We start from the raw sequence: 15,764 nt of genomic DNA on the forward strand, positions 1-15,764 counted from the left end.
GTTAAGTTGTTTAGCTTTTTGGGGGGTGGTGAAGATCACTTCCACCAATCACTTACTCACCTGCCCACCACTGCCGATTGCTTGCCACAGCCATTGCTGATCACACACCCCGCCCCAGCTACCAATTGTCTGCCCGCTTGCTGCCACCAACAGCCCACCCACGTACTTGCCGCAGCCGCCAGTCGCCTGCCCGCCTCACCACAGCGCCAATCGCCTGCCCAATTGCTGCAGCTGCAGCCAATCGCTGCTGCCAATCTCCTGCTTTCTGCTGCCATTAACCACATGTCCCCCCTCTATATTCACTATTTGTGTATAAGACAACACCCAATTTTTGCCTTATTTTTTTTTAGCAAAAAGCATTGTCTTATACATGGAAAAATATGGTACAGTTAAACCTGAAGCTGGAAGTTAAAACACTGTCTCATGAGTGGAAAACCTGGTCAGTTTTTCTGAATAAATTGTCTGAGTAGCAGAACTACTTCTGGATCAGACCAAAGGTCTGTCTAGTCCCACATTCTATTCTCAGTAGCCAGCCAAAATGACAATGGGAAGCCCACAAGCAGGACATGAGTGCGATGATGCAGTTCCCGTTTAAAATGCTCAATAACTGGTATTCAGAACTATACTGCCTCTGATATTGGAGGCAATATAACCATTATGACACATGAGTTCAGCTTTGCTACGGGATGTTAAAAATGTCAACTTTTCATTTTTCCAACTTCTAGGAGAAATGTGAAGACAGAAAAGTTGAATGTAAGCAGCATGAGCCATCTATATTAAGTATAAGCACAATTGCATATGCTATTGCAAATGCTTCTGTTAGTACTGATCCAGCACAACTCGCTTCTTTGATGACGAAAGCCTCAAATAAAAATAGAGAAGTAACTAGCATCCCTGGAGGTGTCAAACTCACAGACTTTTCTGCCGCAAGTCAGTCATATGTCAACAATGTAGAAAATAGCACATTTGACATAGAGAAATATCTCAGAAAAACTGATGAAGTTGTGAATGACGGTGAATCCGAAAGCGTAATTAAAGATGAAGCAACTGCCAGGGACTTGCGTACAGTTTTGTACAAACAGGAATATGAAATGCCTTCTCCAAGAGACTTGTCCAAAAGTAATTTGTCTATCAGGCATGGAGAAGAGAAGCTTAATCTAAGCATAATACATGAGGAAAACAGTTACAGAGACTCATCTTGTAAAACAAGTTTTGAGAAAAAGGAAATGGAATGTTTAAAAGCAGCATCTAACATAGGTGAAGACTTTCTTCCAAAAAGCCTGACTTCTTCTGTACCAGATTCAGAAAAGAGACCATCAGAAACTACCACCATATCTTTGGAGGATAGTGAAAAAACACTTCCCAGTAAGTCTTTAACATGTCTTATAAACTGTTCGGTAGCTGTGCAATTTTAAAAAGAACATTTACAACTGACATTCACAAAATGGCAATTATTTCAATGCAGCTTAATGAAAACTTTGGGTCAGTATGGCTTGTAATGAGAGAAATGCTCTTTTGCAGTGGAATAGATCTTTTGACCACACACATAACCCTTTGCACCGCTCTTCATATAGGCCTGCAAACAATTCAGGAAATCTGCACTGTGGTTTCTTATTTTTGTTTGCGTTGGGCAGCTGTGCTTAATAGTTTCAGAACAAATCAGGATACAAATCCAACTTCCAGCCATGCCATAATACCCTGGTGTGTTTGAAAGCTGCTAACCATAATTTTCCAGTTTAGATGAAATGCAAACTCTAATTAATGGAAGAGTTTGTGGTTTGTTTGTTTGCTGGCTTGCATGAAGGTACTGCATGTGCAGCCAGAAAGCTCACGTATCAGCTTTTGATGCCCATATGTGTTTATCTAAATTATTTCTTTTGTATACAACAAGGTTCCCAAACTCTGGTCTGTGAGCAGCATTCAGGTGGTCTACAGTGTGTCTGCATTCACACATATTACATTGTTTTATGTTGCATTATGGTTTGAATGCTATGGGATGCAAATTATGGTACAATAAAATACAATATAAGCAATTAAAGATGCAATAAGAATACAATTAACATTCATACAGCTTCTATCACAGTGTGTTGTAAATGCTACAATAGGCAGAAAAATAATTATGTGGTCTGCCAAGATCATAAGTAATTTCCATTGGTCTGTGTGGGTGGATGTTTGCAACGCATTTATAAGAGTGGAAAACCCTGCATCTCTGGTATAAAGTAAAAAATGTATAATTGGATTGTGAACACTTTTTTCTTGATCCAGCTTACTCTGAATCAGAAGGAAGAACCAGCAAGAACACTCTGCCCCTCAGTTTAAAATCTGTTCCAATATTGCTTTCCCCTCTTCCTGTACACCCTAATAAGGAAAAAACTATATCCAATATTAAATACCAAGAGAAACAAGATGAGAAGAAAATGGAAGAGAATGCTGCCTGCAACAATGAAAAACATACAGCTTTTGAAAATATATCTGCTGATAACCAGAAAGATGTTGGTGAGTAGAGTATATATTGATTTCTGCCAAAGCCTGCTTTGAAAGTAAGCTGAAATAGTTTGTTATTTATAGGTTTATGAAGTTTATTCTTCATTCCTGTGCTTTATAACTGCTCTCATCTACTTCTGGAGGCTGTTTCTTGGCCTCCATTGAAGGAGAGCTGCTTTCCTCTGAGGCATGGTTGCTTTTACAGAACATTATTTCTTCCTTAGTTTTAGTTTAGTTAGGTGGGCTTGGTTTTGGGCTTCTGGGCAGAGAACCCTAGTCTTCAGAACAAAGCAAGAAGAGGTATTATGTCTCCAAATTGTTCGCAGGAATCTAGGTCACTTGTCCTTTTTCTAGGCCTGTAACCAGGTACTAAGGGCACCCAGTTGACATTACTTGGATTTCTGAAATGATCTCACTTATTCTAACAGACCAGGACCGAGTTCAACATTATGTTGGCTTGCCCCAAAATTTTGTTAAGATCTATACCCCCTGGATTTAAATGGAATTGTAAAGGACAAAAGGAGCACACTTCTCCCCATCAACTCTCACATTGCTTGATAGCAAGATTTGAAACCATAATTTTTCCCAATTTATTGTAGTGTTTGCATGTGATTTTCAGCAGAAGCAATTTCAATCTGGACTAAAATGTGGCAAAATACAGGTGTCTTAAGCATCTTACTGAGTCGCTCTCTAACATGTTCAAGCTCTGCAGAAATCTCACCCAAATATTCACTGGCCCTTATTACTTAGAGTTGCAGCCACTCTGAAAGTGGGAGTACTAGCCTCCGCTCCTCCACATGCAGCTGCTGGGTGACCTTGGGACAGTCACACTTCTTTGAAGTCTCTCAGCCCCACTCACCTCACAGAGTGTTTGTTGTGGGGGAGGAAGGGAAAAGGAGAATGTTAGCCGCTTTGAGACTCCTTCAGGTAGTGATAAAGCAGGATATCAAATCCAAACTCCTCTTCTTCTTCTTCTTCATGGGTATTCTGTATGACTTTATTCTTTTCACCTAGTTCTCATAACTTGTGGCTCATGGAGCATCAATCTAATAATGGTCATGCAGTAAAGTGGCCATGGTAGCCTTTGGTGCATAGCTGTTTTCAAGCAGCCATGGATTGATTCACACAGGATATTTTGTCCCTCTGAGTAAGACTCTCTAAGTATTGTGGTTAATAACGTGTTCTTTTGATAACTAAGTCAAAGCAGAAGGGTATCAGCGTGACTAGCTTCAGGGCTAGACCTTCCATTTATAAACATTCTCATTTCCTGCAGTTTTTGACAGATTCATTGAATTGGGTTGTCCAGAATCAGGTAAGGGTATTTCAGGCATGGCCAGAAAACTCTACCAATTTCCCCTGGGATAAGGAAGTGATTGTTTCAGAGAAAGGGGACAGATTTTGAGCTGGCCACAACTTGGTTTATTAGTAGCCAAGACGCCTCTGCTATGTATTTCTCCCGTTTGCCATTGTTTTGAAAGCAATGCCTGGAAAGAATCCCAATGATTTTGGTTGCCACATACTATAATTTATATAATAATAATAATTTATTATTTATACCGCCCATCTGGCTGCGTCTCCCCAACCACTCTGGGCGGCGGCCAATCGAGTGTTAAAAACAATACAGCATTAAATATTAAAAACTTCCCTAAACAGGGCTAATAATAATAATTTCTTATTTATTCTAAATAAATAATTTATTATTGATTATACAGTCTGCCCTTTCTACTGGCACTTGAAAGGAGGCAAGCTTCAGCAACCGCTTCACTGTTGAAGAAATGCCCATCTGAAGAATTTGAGCACAATTGCTAAATATATCTTTATGGGATGTCATCTCATGACAAACATGGGACATAAACTGCCATAGTTCTTTCTGATCATTAAGAGGTTGGCATCTGGGCTGACACCTGCATTTTATGTATAGTAAAAAGGTGGGGCTGTGCACAGTCAGAATGCTACATCTCAAGGATATCCTTCTATCATATACTTCACTGTTTTACCATTTTTATGTCTAGGTATTTCATAGCTAAATATGAAATCCCTAAACGTAGGCTTTGCAAATTTCCGTTGAGAAGTACTGCCTCCTGAGGTGGATAGTCACTGATAATCTGAAGTCATTCTTTCCATTGCTAGGAGGATTAATTTCAACATCTCCTTTTTAAAATATTCAGGTAATGCTGTTGTAGTAACAGAACAGACACCTACAACTCCTATGCCTTGTATACAGATTTCAGATGATGAACAATACAGTTTCAGACCTTCAACGTCTCCACTTATTCATTCATCTCCAAATGAAGCTACTGGAACTGCTCTTTTAGGGTAACTATTGTGTGGGAACATGAAAAGGCCAAACGTGGGTGGGAGTTAGTAGTTGAATACGGTTAGATGGTTAGATTGCATGGTCTGAGCCATACAATCCACTGTACTGGCACAGCTCCCTCAGGTCACAGTCGGTCTTCCCCATCACCTGACAGCCCTTTTTAAAATGAGATTCCTGGGATTTCCTTTGTGCAAAGCATGCTCTCTGTCTTTGAGAGATAATCTCTCAGTTGAATATGCAAATTAACTAATCATTGGCAAATATTACTTTTGACCTCTGTACATGAGGCCCTAATTTTTAAACACTCTTCAATCAATATAAACCTCTTCAAGACAGTTGTCATAATATAAAATGGCAGTCAATTTTACATATTTAAGTGTGAACTAGAAATGAGGACGCTGCTGCTGCTGCTGCTGCTGCTGCTGCTGCTGCTGCTGCTGCTTAGCATTCTTGCCAAGTGAACAATATTGCAGTATTCAGTGTCAAATCAAAGAGCCAGCATCGTTAATTTATTCTTATAAATTATGTGACTCGCTCAAGTAGTAAGGATACTCCAGAAATTAATGTAGCTGCCTATTAGCTACTGAGCTATGTTCAGGCTTTCGTTGCTGGAATTTAAACCCTACACAACCTGGCACCAGGATCCAAACCTGATCTTTAAGATCTTCCACAGAGATACTGCTGGCCGTTCCACAACCAGACAATTGTCACTATGTGACATCACCAAGAAGGCCTGCTTCCTGCATTGTCACCCATCCTCTTGGGTAATGCCTCTTAAAACGTACTTTTACCCAAGCTTTCCTGGACTCTGGGTCTTAATTTTTAATTATCTGTTTAGTATGCTGCTCAGTGTTACCTGTGGTGCATCACTTTGTGTTATTGTTTCTCTTCACTTTTAGGGATTTTGTTAAATGTTATTATCAATATTCCATTATTTATGTAAACTGCTTATTTTTATTTAGCGGTATACATTTGTTTATGAAATACTGTGGTGATACAGGAAAAATGAAAGGCAAGCCTCATGCTACATAAACAAATTAACCATGGTGCTCCTAAATCCAAGTTCACTGACTGTTGAACAGGTAGCCAACATGGTGCCCTCCAGATGTTTTGAGACTACATTTCCATTAGCTTAAGCCAGCACTAACCAGTGTCATGGATGATGGGAACGTTAGTCTTACCAGCATCAGGAGGCTACCCCCAAACTATGTTTTTTGAGATTATGGTCAAACATGACACTGAAGGGCAGCTAAGGTGATAGAGTGGGGAGGCAGAGCAATTGGATAATAAAAGAAAGGTGAAAAAGCATGAGTGTTCAATCACTTGATTATTAAGCCAAGGCTGTGTCAGGGTCTATACTGTGTCTATTACTGGCCTGTGGAGTGAAATGAGCAAAAGCAAACTCAAAAGCTGCATCTAGCCTCTTACTAGATCATGTAGTTTTAGCAGTTACTATGTCATTTTGCTTCATGCAACTGAGATCTAGAAACACTTTTTAAAGGATTGGCTCAGATATGGCCTCCTTTAAAGGCTAGTAGCACTAAGCTGGTAGCAACCATGGGTCTGCTAGGTCACACTAAGACCAGAAGGTGGGAGGTAGAACATTGGAAACACAGTGCTGGTCTGGTGGCAACCACTACTCTTACCGTGGAAACAGATGAGGGGCAAATCACATTACTCACGAAATGAAAAGCCGGATATTATTAAATGGTTATGTAGGCAGTTTGTATGTGGGTACATTTTTTTTAAAAGTCAGCATTCTTTGTGTTTTAGAGCTGATGCTGACTGTCCTGCTACAACATCAAATTCTAAGGAATCATCTTGCAATGATAGCTTACCTCAGGTGCTGTATACTGATCATAGCTTGGGACGATTGACCTTTGTCTCTGCCACTGAAAAAACCCTTCAGAATCTAACTCTGTCTAGTCCAGAGAGATGTCAGGTAAGTAGCTTGTTAGATGCAAAATATTTTTATATGCCAAGTTTCAAGTTGTAGCATGATCTTAGGTACATTTATGAAGAACTATCTTCCCAGAAGTATAAAATATTAGTCAAGGATCAGTGTAGTATAGTGGACAGTGTACTAGATTTTGACTTGTATTACCCAAGCTGAAATTGTTACACTTTAGCCAGGACTCTGACTTACTCTGTACAGTGGTGCCTCTGGTTACGAACTTAATTTGTTCCGGAGGTCCGTTCTTAAGCTGAAACTGCTCTTATCCTGAGGTGCTCTTTCGCTAATGTTTCTTGTCCCCTTAAGTACAGTGGAACATACATACAAAGGATTGGATGAGTAAGGAGAACTAATTTAATGTTCTGGTCAAAATGCACTGTAAGTGGTAGAGTTAACCTCCCCCACTGCCACATTGTAAACTTACCATGTTCATGAACCTGCTGCTCTGGAATTCAGATCAGTGATATGAAAAACAAAACGGCAAAATCATAGCAAATATTCTTAGGACACTTGCGAACATGAGCTAATATGAATTAATAACACAGTGGACTATGAAAACTCATTTGTGCAGTGCCACAGGAGAGGAGAACCTCTCGCCTGTGGACCAAACTTAACCTGCCAGGCCTCCCCATGTGGCATGCCAGAATGTTTTTCCCAAAGGTATGCCCACCTGCCCCATAACTGGCATAGTCTGTGATGTCAGGTGTGGGGCAGGTGTAGACAAGCATGGAGGAAGCAGGATTAATCCTCCACGCATTAGCTCTAATCCTAATTTAGGCATTCCAGCAAGTTCCCACAGGGAATTGTCTAGGACATCCCAAACCTCTAGAAAGTAGGGTTGAACACTGATACACAAGGAGTTCTGTCCTGCTTGGGCTGTATTTCCCACATCCATGGACCAATTTGGCAGGTGGGTGGGTCAAGCCACCTGCCAGACACCTGACATCATTATGACATCAGGTGAGTGACAGGTAGGTGGCCCCACCTATCAAAGTTGACCTGTGGGGAGTGGAAGAAGATAAAGATCTGCTCTGCTGGGTCAAAAATGTTTCCCATCCCTGCCTTGCCTCATGCCAACTACTATGCTGTACCAGCAGGGCTAGTACTGGTGACACTGCAAATATTGCACCTAACCTTTAGTTGCACATACACACTTGCTCACTTAATACACCTTGATACTTCTTAAGAATTACTTTTTGCTTCATTCCTGGGGAAGCAGCCGCCTGGAAGCATCATGAGATTGCTGACTTTATATGAAAAGCTTGCAGTAAATACTCACCTTGTACCAGCGTTGTGTGGCTTTTAAAAATTAGCTATGATGAATTTATTTAACATAGTCGTCTGTTTCACACATCACGTTAAGCCCATGCTATGGTGTGCTGATGAATGCTGCTCAAACTGCACCTGCCTGGAGAGAAACCACACATTGAGCCTTGCACACCATGCTAAGCTTTCACTGTGGTTTTACCTTTGGCTCAGGAAATGGAGGAGCAGAGTAGGTGCAATTTGAGGAGCACGCTGTTCATTCACAGTGAGCCATAGTTTGTTTCTAACTGTGGTTTAGTATAACATGCGAACAGGGCCAGTAAGTATTGTTTCTGCATTTAAAAGCCTTGTTTTTTTCCATTGAAGAGGATAATCAGTTTAGGCTATAATATTAATTTATTTTGTGAATTAATTGTGGTGTTTTGTCTACATGGTAGGCAAGTATAGTAGGCTCACTTTCTGTGTGTAGAGGCTTTTAATATGTACTAATCATAAGCTTATTACAAATTATAAATGCTAATCAAAATTTTAATATCTTCTATTCAGAATAATCGTGCTAGTGGCTGGGGCACAACAATAGTTTGGACCAGCCCAACTTCAGCATTGGAAGAAGAAACTAAAAAAAATATTGATTTGCAAAATAACAAACATCCATCACTAAGCAGTGCAAGCACTAGTGCGAGAAACCATAATAAGAAGCTAGAAATAAACAAATCTGCAGATGCTTCCAGCCTACCAGAGCACCAGAAATCAACTGGAGAGCAACCATCAAAGAGCAAAGATCAGTCTGCACAGAAATGTTCAAATAGTAATGAACTGGGAAATGTTGAAGTACCAGTAACAGAGCATGGGTATACAACCACAGCACATGGACCAGGCTTAGACTCTCAAAAAGATGTGCCTGCTCATGACGGTTTAGGTGACTGTATTTCATTAAGTCAAAATAGAGCAAACTTTAAATCACATGTTCCTGCTTCAGAAATTCCAGCTATATCTTCTCAAGTTCCAACACTGCTAACAGGGTGTTCCCTTAGAACAACACCATTTGCCCAACAATATCTGAGAAGCTTGCCATCTCAAACAAATATGGCTCTGCCTCAGTATCAAGTTGGATGTCCTCCAGTTTTTGGTGTTCCACCAGGACTGATTTATTCTACCATTCCCATGGGTCATGTTCCAAGCTCACTCACTGCTGGAATGACACCAGGTTCAGAAGTTGGATCTGGAATGTTGGGTGCAGCTCCACAGTGCAACTTCATATCCAGCCAGAATGTCTTTAGTAGCACTCCACATACAGTACAAGTAGCTGATGCTGGTGGACCTAGACAGCTGGAGGAATCTGTGCCATTTGGACTTGGTAAGTTATTTGTTTCTCTTCCAGCAACCTTATCTAATTCCTTTGTGGTCAGGAAGACATTTACTTGGACTCTTGGTCATTCTTTTATATATTTAATTTTTAAATGAGCATCATTTACTATCTTTATTTGTTCATTATATGTAAAGCAGCCAGTGAACAATTTTTTATCCTGCTCCCTTTGTCTGCTCCAAGAAGTTGATAAATCCTTCAGAGCAGATTTGAAGGGAGAAATCCTGTTGCATGAGCAGAACTCTGCCTGCAGGCTGTTGCATAAAATCCATTTTATCCAACAGTTGGATAAAATACATTTTAGCCCTGTTTTATGTTGTCCAAAATTTGCAGCTGAAACAATTTATTGGTTATTTTCTCTTTCCTAGAACGTGTAAAAGTCCCAGAAGAGGTAACGTTCCCTAATGCTTGTTGTGTGGGGCTGACATCACACACAGTCCTTAGTATTCTTAACCCATCTGAACGGTGGCTCCAGGTCAGCATCGGCCTTCTTAGTATTATGCTTGATGGTGAAAAGGTATGTACCAAATCTTGATATGTATTGTGCATCTTTTAATATTTTACTTTTTTTCTCTAGTGAAGTAAACCATGTTTTAAACTAGAGATGGCAGCCTGCTTGCCAGCCCCCCCCCCCCCAAAAGGGCTAGAAAATTGTTAACTTGAAATTTGGTTAAAGCTCTGTAGTTTTTAATATCATTCAACCATAAACTATGATGGACTTCAACACTCTTCCTCCTATTGATAGCAATCCCTGTTTTTCAAACACAAAAGTCATTGTGATGAAACTTTCATACCTACGTTCCATTTCAAAAGTATTCACTAATGTACCATGGGGAAGGGGGGCACAGCAGTAGAAAGGATTTGGATATGGTCAACGCAGAACCTTTAAATGCCATCCTAATTTTTTGCATCTATTTTATACCTCTCTATTGAGAATTGCTGGCTTTGTCCTGAACCTCTGATTGTGTGTGTGCTTCTTTTTTTGCAGATGGACGCTCTGAAGCACAGGTGCTTCCTCTTTAAAAACAAAACTGTCATAGGACCTCGTACTACAGAAGATCTAAAAATGCTGTTTCTACCCTGTCAAGCAGGAGTCTTTCAGTGTGTGCTTAGTATTGCCTCTTGGCCATTTACTGCAGATGCAGATACAATAGTCCAGGCACAGGCCTTAGCAGCTAGAGTGATTGTGAATGCAGTTGCTGAGATTCCTGATATTGAGGTAAAAATCCATGAGAGTGCATAATGCATAGTTCTGATAAATACATAGTTAGGGAAGGGGTATGTTATCAGCTGTATCATTCCACAAATCGTTTCCTGAATTCCAAATGACAATACTGAGTCTTGAAACTTAATTATTTCACCACACTATAAAAAATAGTCAGACTTTCACTAATTTTACTATACGATAAATGGTCTCTCCAAATCTACCAAAATTTGTTAGTTATCAATGTATATCAGGATGTACATGTTCATCCTGAGGGCTGCAGTCTTCCAGAGGCCGAAGTATGGATGGACCTCTGTACAGTAGGTACGTTTCTGTCCACAGTCACACACTCCTTTATATTCTCCATCCTGGCAAGCAAGAGGCATTATCAGACTTCAAGAGTACATTCCAGCCAGGGAAAAAATATTTAAGAAGGGTATAAAGTTGGGCCAAAGAGGTGGTGTGACTTGGGGAGAGTCCTGAGTGCCAGACAGAGAGAGGTGGGGGCCACATTTGACACTTAGGTCCAAGTTTTCCCCATCCCGATGTACACGATGAGTAATTTTTAATAACTTCAGATGTTGGTGAAACTTTTTTGTTTCTTCGTTTTGGCTAATCTGTAATAGTAACAGTAAGAGGTGGTGGTCAGAATGCTTCTCCAGGAGGGGGCACAGCTAGAATCTCTTGTCTAGTTATCTTTTAGTGACACCTGTTTGCTTCTTCATACAAATAAATATGACTTTGTGTGCCTCAATTCTTAAATGTATTATTTCCCTCCCCCTTTTTCTAATATTAGGTGGAAGCAGGAACGACAAACCATCTTGACTTTGGTGATATGCCATCTGGCAGCTGGAAAGCTCTTCCACTGAAACTAACAAACAAGACATGTGCTAGAGTGCCAGTCAGACTTGTTATTTATGCAGTAAGTATTCATTCATTTAAACTTATATACAAGCTTTTATCCATAGTTTGCAACACAAAATACTTCACAAAAACAAGAACAAAAAAATGCACAAACCATCAACCCCCTCCCAGTATAGTGATCTCTTGAGAAGCAACAACTTGTAAGTGACTGCTACATTGGTTCCACAGTATGGGTAACCAGCAGCTTGGTTTCACTCCCAGATAAGCAGAGAGCCAATGGTAATGGATTACCCTTGTTGCAGTGTGTTGATATCACCTGAGATATTTTCTTTGCATCCTGACATGTTTCTCTACAATGGGAATGTTGGTTGTGTAGCAGGATTTCATTATGCTATTCCCACAACAGCTGTCAGAAGCAGATGTTCTAAGAAGCTGAAGCAGAGGGATTGCAACTGATGAACCTTATTGCATGGCAATACAGTTGTGAGGCTGACTGCACTGTAGTTTTGACTTCCATTGATTTAGTAAAGTAAATCCTTGCTCTATTTCTGGAGGTCTACTTCAGCCTGCAAATGTTTCATTAAAGAGGTTGAACTATCCACTTCTGCCCTTGTCTCTTCTGCCTGTGAAACCGTTGACCAGGTCACTTTCTTCCTAACTGTCCAATCACTCATTTGATGTTTCTGGCAAGGAAAGCTTTTCCAATACTTCTCCCAGATCAGCACCCTCAATTATCTATTTTTTGTTCCATCCTATATTCATCCTCCCTTCCTTCTGGCTTTCTAAGTGTATGTACATAATGTAACATAGTTATTTACCTTCTTGACCAAGGAAAGTCTTGACTTTCTTGGATTCCTCTTTCTACTCTTCATCTCCATGTCATGTTGCTACTCCTTGTCTAACTTTGCTAAATACAGCACGCTTATTTTCTGCCCCTTAATGTAAACTCCAGTTGCCACCCACCATTACTGCAGCCTTTTCTTTTTCTGGCTTGCAATTCCCCCCAACCCCCAGCTTTCCAGAACTTGGCTAACAAAATAATTGATGGCCCCTTATACTGCATAGCACCTCTCCCTAAACTCTTACATTGGGATCCTATCAACTCCTGGATGCAACACAAACTCCTCATTGCTGCCTTACACAGCTGCATCCCCTCTAATTATCCACTCCTTATAGCTCAATGCGTTTGTGACATGTTCTTTAGCTGTTTCAAAGATCTCTTGCTCGCTCAACTTGGAATACTGGAAGCATCCATATATCAAGTCCATAGGATCCATTTAGTATTGCCTATAGTGGCGGCAACAATTCGGGGTTACCTTGAGATTTCGGGAGACTGAAATTAGACGTTTTTGCATGCAAAACACGTTCTCTGTTACTGAGCTACAGCCCTTCTTTCAGTCAAAGGTTTATTTAATCTGGCTTCTAAAAGGCATCTATTCTGCTCAGCGCCCCATATGCTTGGAGTGCTCTCCCAGAACCCGTGTGGTACCACCTCTTGCTTGAAAATTTTATTCAGTTGGCAAAACAGCAGGGCTCTATTTAGCATATCCTGACAACAGTCAATAACCTGAAATGCTAGATAATTTAGGGGATGGCAGTCAAGTTCTGCTTTTAAAATGTAAAAAACATCTTTATTACAGAATGCTGTAGCATGGCGGTGTTTCACATTTTCTAAGGAACCAGTTAACACTTCTGTTAGTTTGCTCCCTACTTGTGACATTTCCCAGCGAGCAGCTCCATCGGTGATATCCAATGTAATGAATGCAAGAAGTGATGGGCAAGTAAGTCACTATAAACCAAAGGAATATAGTTGAATTAACCAAAACAGTATTTATCCTTAAATGCTTAGCTGAAACTTTGCTTTTAGTAACAGAGTTTTTATTTGGGAAGTATTTGCCTAAGATCCAGGACAAAGCACCACCTTTCAAAAATTCCCCCTTATGTCAATTCTGCCTTTGAAATCCTGGTAGTTTCTGGGAAAATCTGGACATATGGCAGCCCTAGAATTGGGGACATCCGTCTTTCACTTAAATTGGTGGTGCACTTTTCTTTGCCAGTCATAATCAGTTGTGTTCAGGTGAGCACAGAACCATTCACACCACAGAAGAGCCCTTCTCTCTTCCTACTGTATCTGTAGTTTAGGGTAGTAAAGACTTAAAGCCATGGTCTTTAAAAATATAATTCTGTGTAGCTGATCAATGTTTCAACCATAATCAGTTCTTAAAGTTAAAAATGTTTCATTCTACACAAATGTCTTTCTTTCCAGGATCCTGATGTTCTAGTAGTGTGGGTTCAGTTCCATGCACCGAGCAAATGCATCACTTCAGGTATAGATCTGCTATCTTATGAAATTGATGTACAGTGGTACCTTGGTTGTCAAGCATAATCTGTTCCGGAGTCCATTGGACTCCCGGAATCGTTCGAAAACCAAGGCGCGGCTTCCAATTGGCTGCAGGAGATTCCTGCACTCAATCGGATGCCGCAGAAGCTGCGTCGGAAGTTCGGCTTCCAAAACACGTTCACAAACTGGAACACTTACTTCTGGGTTTGCAGCGTTCGGCAGCCAAGCCGTTTGACAACCAAGGTACCACTGTATTAGGAATCTGTGTTAGTCCAGCAGACCCGAATTCTGCTTGAAATAATATTCATGATTCCAACCTATATTCAAAATCTAGTATGCAGAGCTTTTGCTACTCAGAACTTTCAATCCTCTTCACAGTTTGATTTTTTCTAGATTTAAATGAACAAAATATCATGTGAATAAGGCTCATGTGTTTGGAGACCCAGGCAGAAAAGAGCCAAAATAGTATTTATCATTAAATGCTTAGCTGAAAGTTTGCTTTTAGTAACAGAGTTACACCTGCTTAGCAAATTAAGGTCTGTGATATGTGATATCATGCCATGTGATGAATAGCTCTCACATTAGATATTCAAGAAGCATTAAAATGTTTGAACCTGTGCATAAACGTTAACATACCAAATCTCTGTTTGCAGATTTGCATACTTAGGTCTGCAAGTGCTGACTCGCGTCATATCTAGGTTAAAGAAGGCAATGTGCTAGGATTTCAAGTTTCATGGAGGTTCTGGGCCAGGCAGTAATGGGCAAGCACTTATGAAATGTATATAAGCATGTGCCATAAGCTGTGCTGTCCCTTGCATTCATTGTAATGCATGCCTTTTAATGTGAGGCATGTCAAGCATGCATTAAGCTTTGTAGAAAGGCTGGTCCATTTTACCTTGAGTCACTATCTTTTGTTGAGGCTGGAAGCCAAAAATGTATCACTTCAACCAGTTGTACGATGTACTCTGCATGCTGAAACACCTTTGAGGTATGCAGAAGCCCTGCTTCAACATACCTTTTAGGATGTACTTCATTATTTCCATTCATTTGCTGCTTTGAAGGCCAGTTGTAGCACTAAAACATTTTGAAATGGAGAGCCTTGCTTAAACAGACCAACATTGATGTAAAATACTACCATAGCACCAGACACGTTCTAATTTGACATCACAGTTGGGTGGTTAAAGGTTGATAATACTGTACTTGGTGTCAAAACTCATTCTAGAACAAATCATAACATTTTACACTTGATCAATCTTATTCTTTGCACTTACTTTATTCAGATTCTTTGGGCCCTGCAGATGAGTATTTTGCAAGAATTGATGTGGAGGTTGATTGTCCAGAGCCTGCTAAAATTTTAAGTATACCTCTGCATGCAAGATCTGGAACTCCTAGGATATATGCTCCAAAAGGCCTACAGGTACATTTCCCCAAACCATCTTTTGTGATACAGCTTATTTCTTTCTATATTTCACTTCTAACTATCACTTGAAACCTATTTTTTCTAGACTTTATATATGTCTGCGAGAATGGGATTATCAACAAGGCAGCAGTTGCCATTAAAGAACGCCGGGAATATTAAAGTTGACTTGAAAATCCTGGTAGGTTACCTTACTATTCCAAGAAATAGTTCTGAAATTACTGTCAACCAAATCAGTCTAACTTAATCAGTACATAATAGAAAGAGAGTCCAATTCACTCTTTCCTGGCAAAAATTTTAAAGCGCAAATTGATATTGCAGTCTTACCAACAATTTCAGAGGGGGTCATTGTTCCCATCTTGGTTTTGTCAGCTGGACTTAGTCAACTGGACTCACCCACAGTGGAAAGTGGAGTACAGGGCCTAATCCCCTGGTGCCTGCTTCTGAGACAAGAGAAATAATAGACACTGTTTCCATGTTGCTGCTATGCTGGGCAGAAGGAAGACAGCTGCTCAAGTAGTTCTGGCATAGCATCATCTACTTATGTGTGT

At 40.3% G+C, this 15,764-nt stretch overlaps 1 protein-coding gene across 5 annotated transcripts in view; it reads left to right on the forward strand.

Annotated features, from left to right (window-relative positions):
- Window positions 1-15,764, forward strand: part of CEP192 (centrosomal protein 192) — a 47,857-nt gene that overhangs the window by 13,456 nt on the left and 18,637 nt on the right. For all 5 annotated transcript variants that reach the window (XM_081014071.1, XM_081014069.1, XM_081014073.1 and 2 more), the window contains exons 17-28: window positions 726-1,365; window positions 2,266-2,496; window positions 4,653-4,800; window positions 6,575-6,743; window positions 8,568-9,378; window positions 9,756-9,904; window positions 10,376-10,606; window positions 11,388-11,513; window positions 13,096-13,236; window positions 13,722-13,782; window positions 15,077-15,213; window positions 15,302-15,394. In XM_081014071.1, coding sequence (XP_080870197.1) covers window positions 726-1,365; window positions 2,266-2,496; window positions 4,653-4,800; window positions 6,575-6,743; window positions 8,568-9,378; window positions 9,756-9,904; window positions 10,376-10,606; window positions 11,388-11,513; window positions 13,096-13,236; window positions 13,722-13,782; window positions 15,077-15,213; window positions 15,302-15,394 — 2,937 coding nt within the window. The remainder of the gene's footprint in view (window positions 1-725; window positions 1,366-2,265; window positions 2,497-4,652; window positions 4,801-6,574; window positions 6,744-8,567; window positions 9,379-9,755; window positions 9,905-10,375; window positions 10,607-11,387; window positions 11,514-13,095; window positions 13,237-13,721; window positions 13,783-15,076; window positions 15,214-15,301; window positions 15,395-15,764) is intronic.

Source organism: Podarcis pityusensis, assembly GCF_964106645.2.
Source record: "Podarcis pityusensis genome assembly, chromosome: 7".
Classification (NCBI taxonomy): domain Eukaryota; kingdom Metazoa; phylum Chordata; class Lepidosauria; order Squamata; family Lacertidae; genus Podarcis; species Podarcis pityusensis.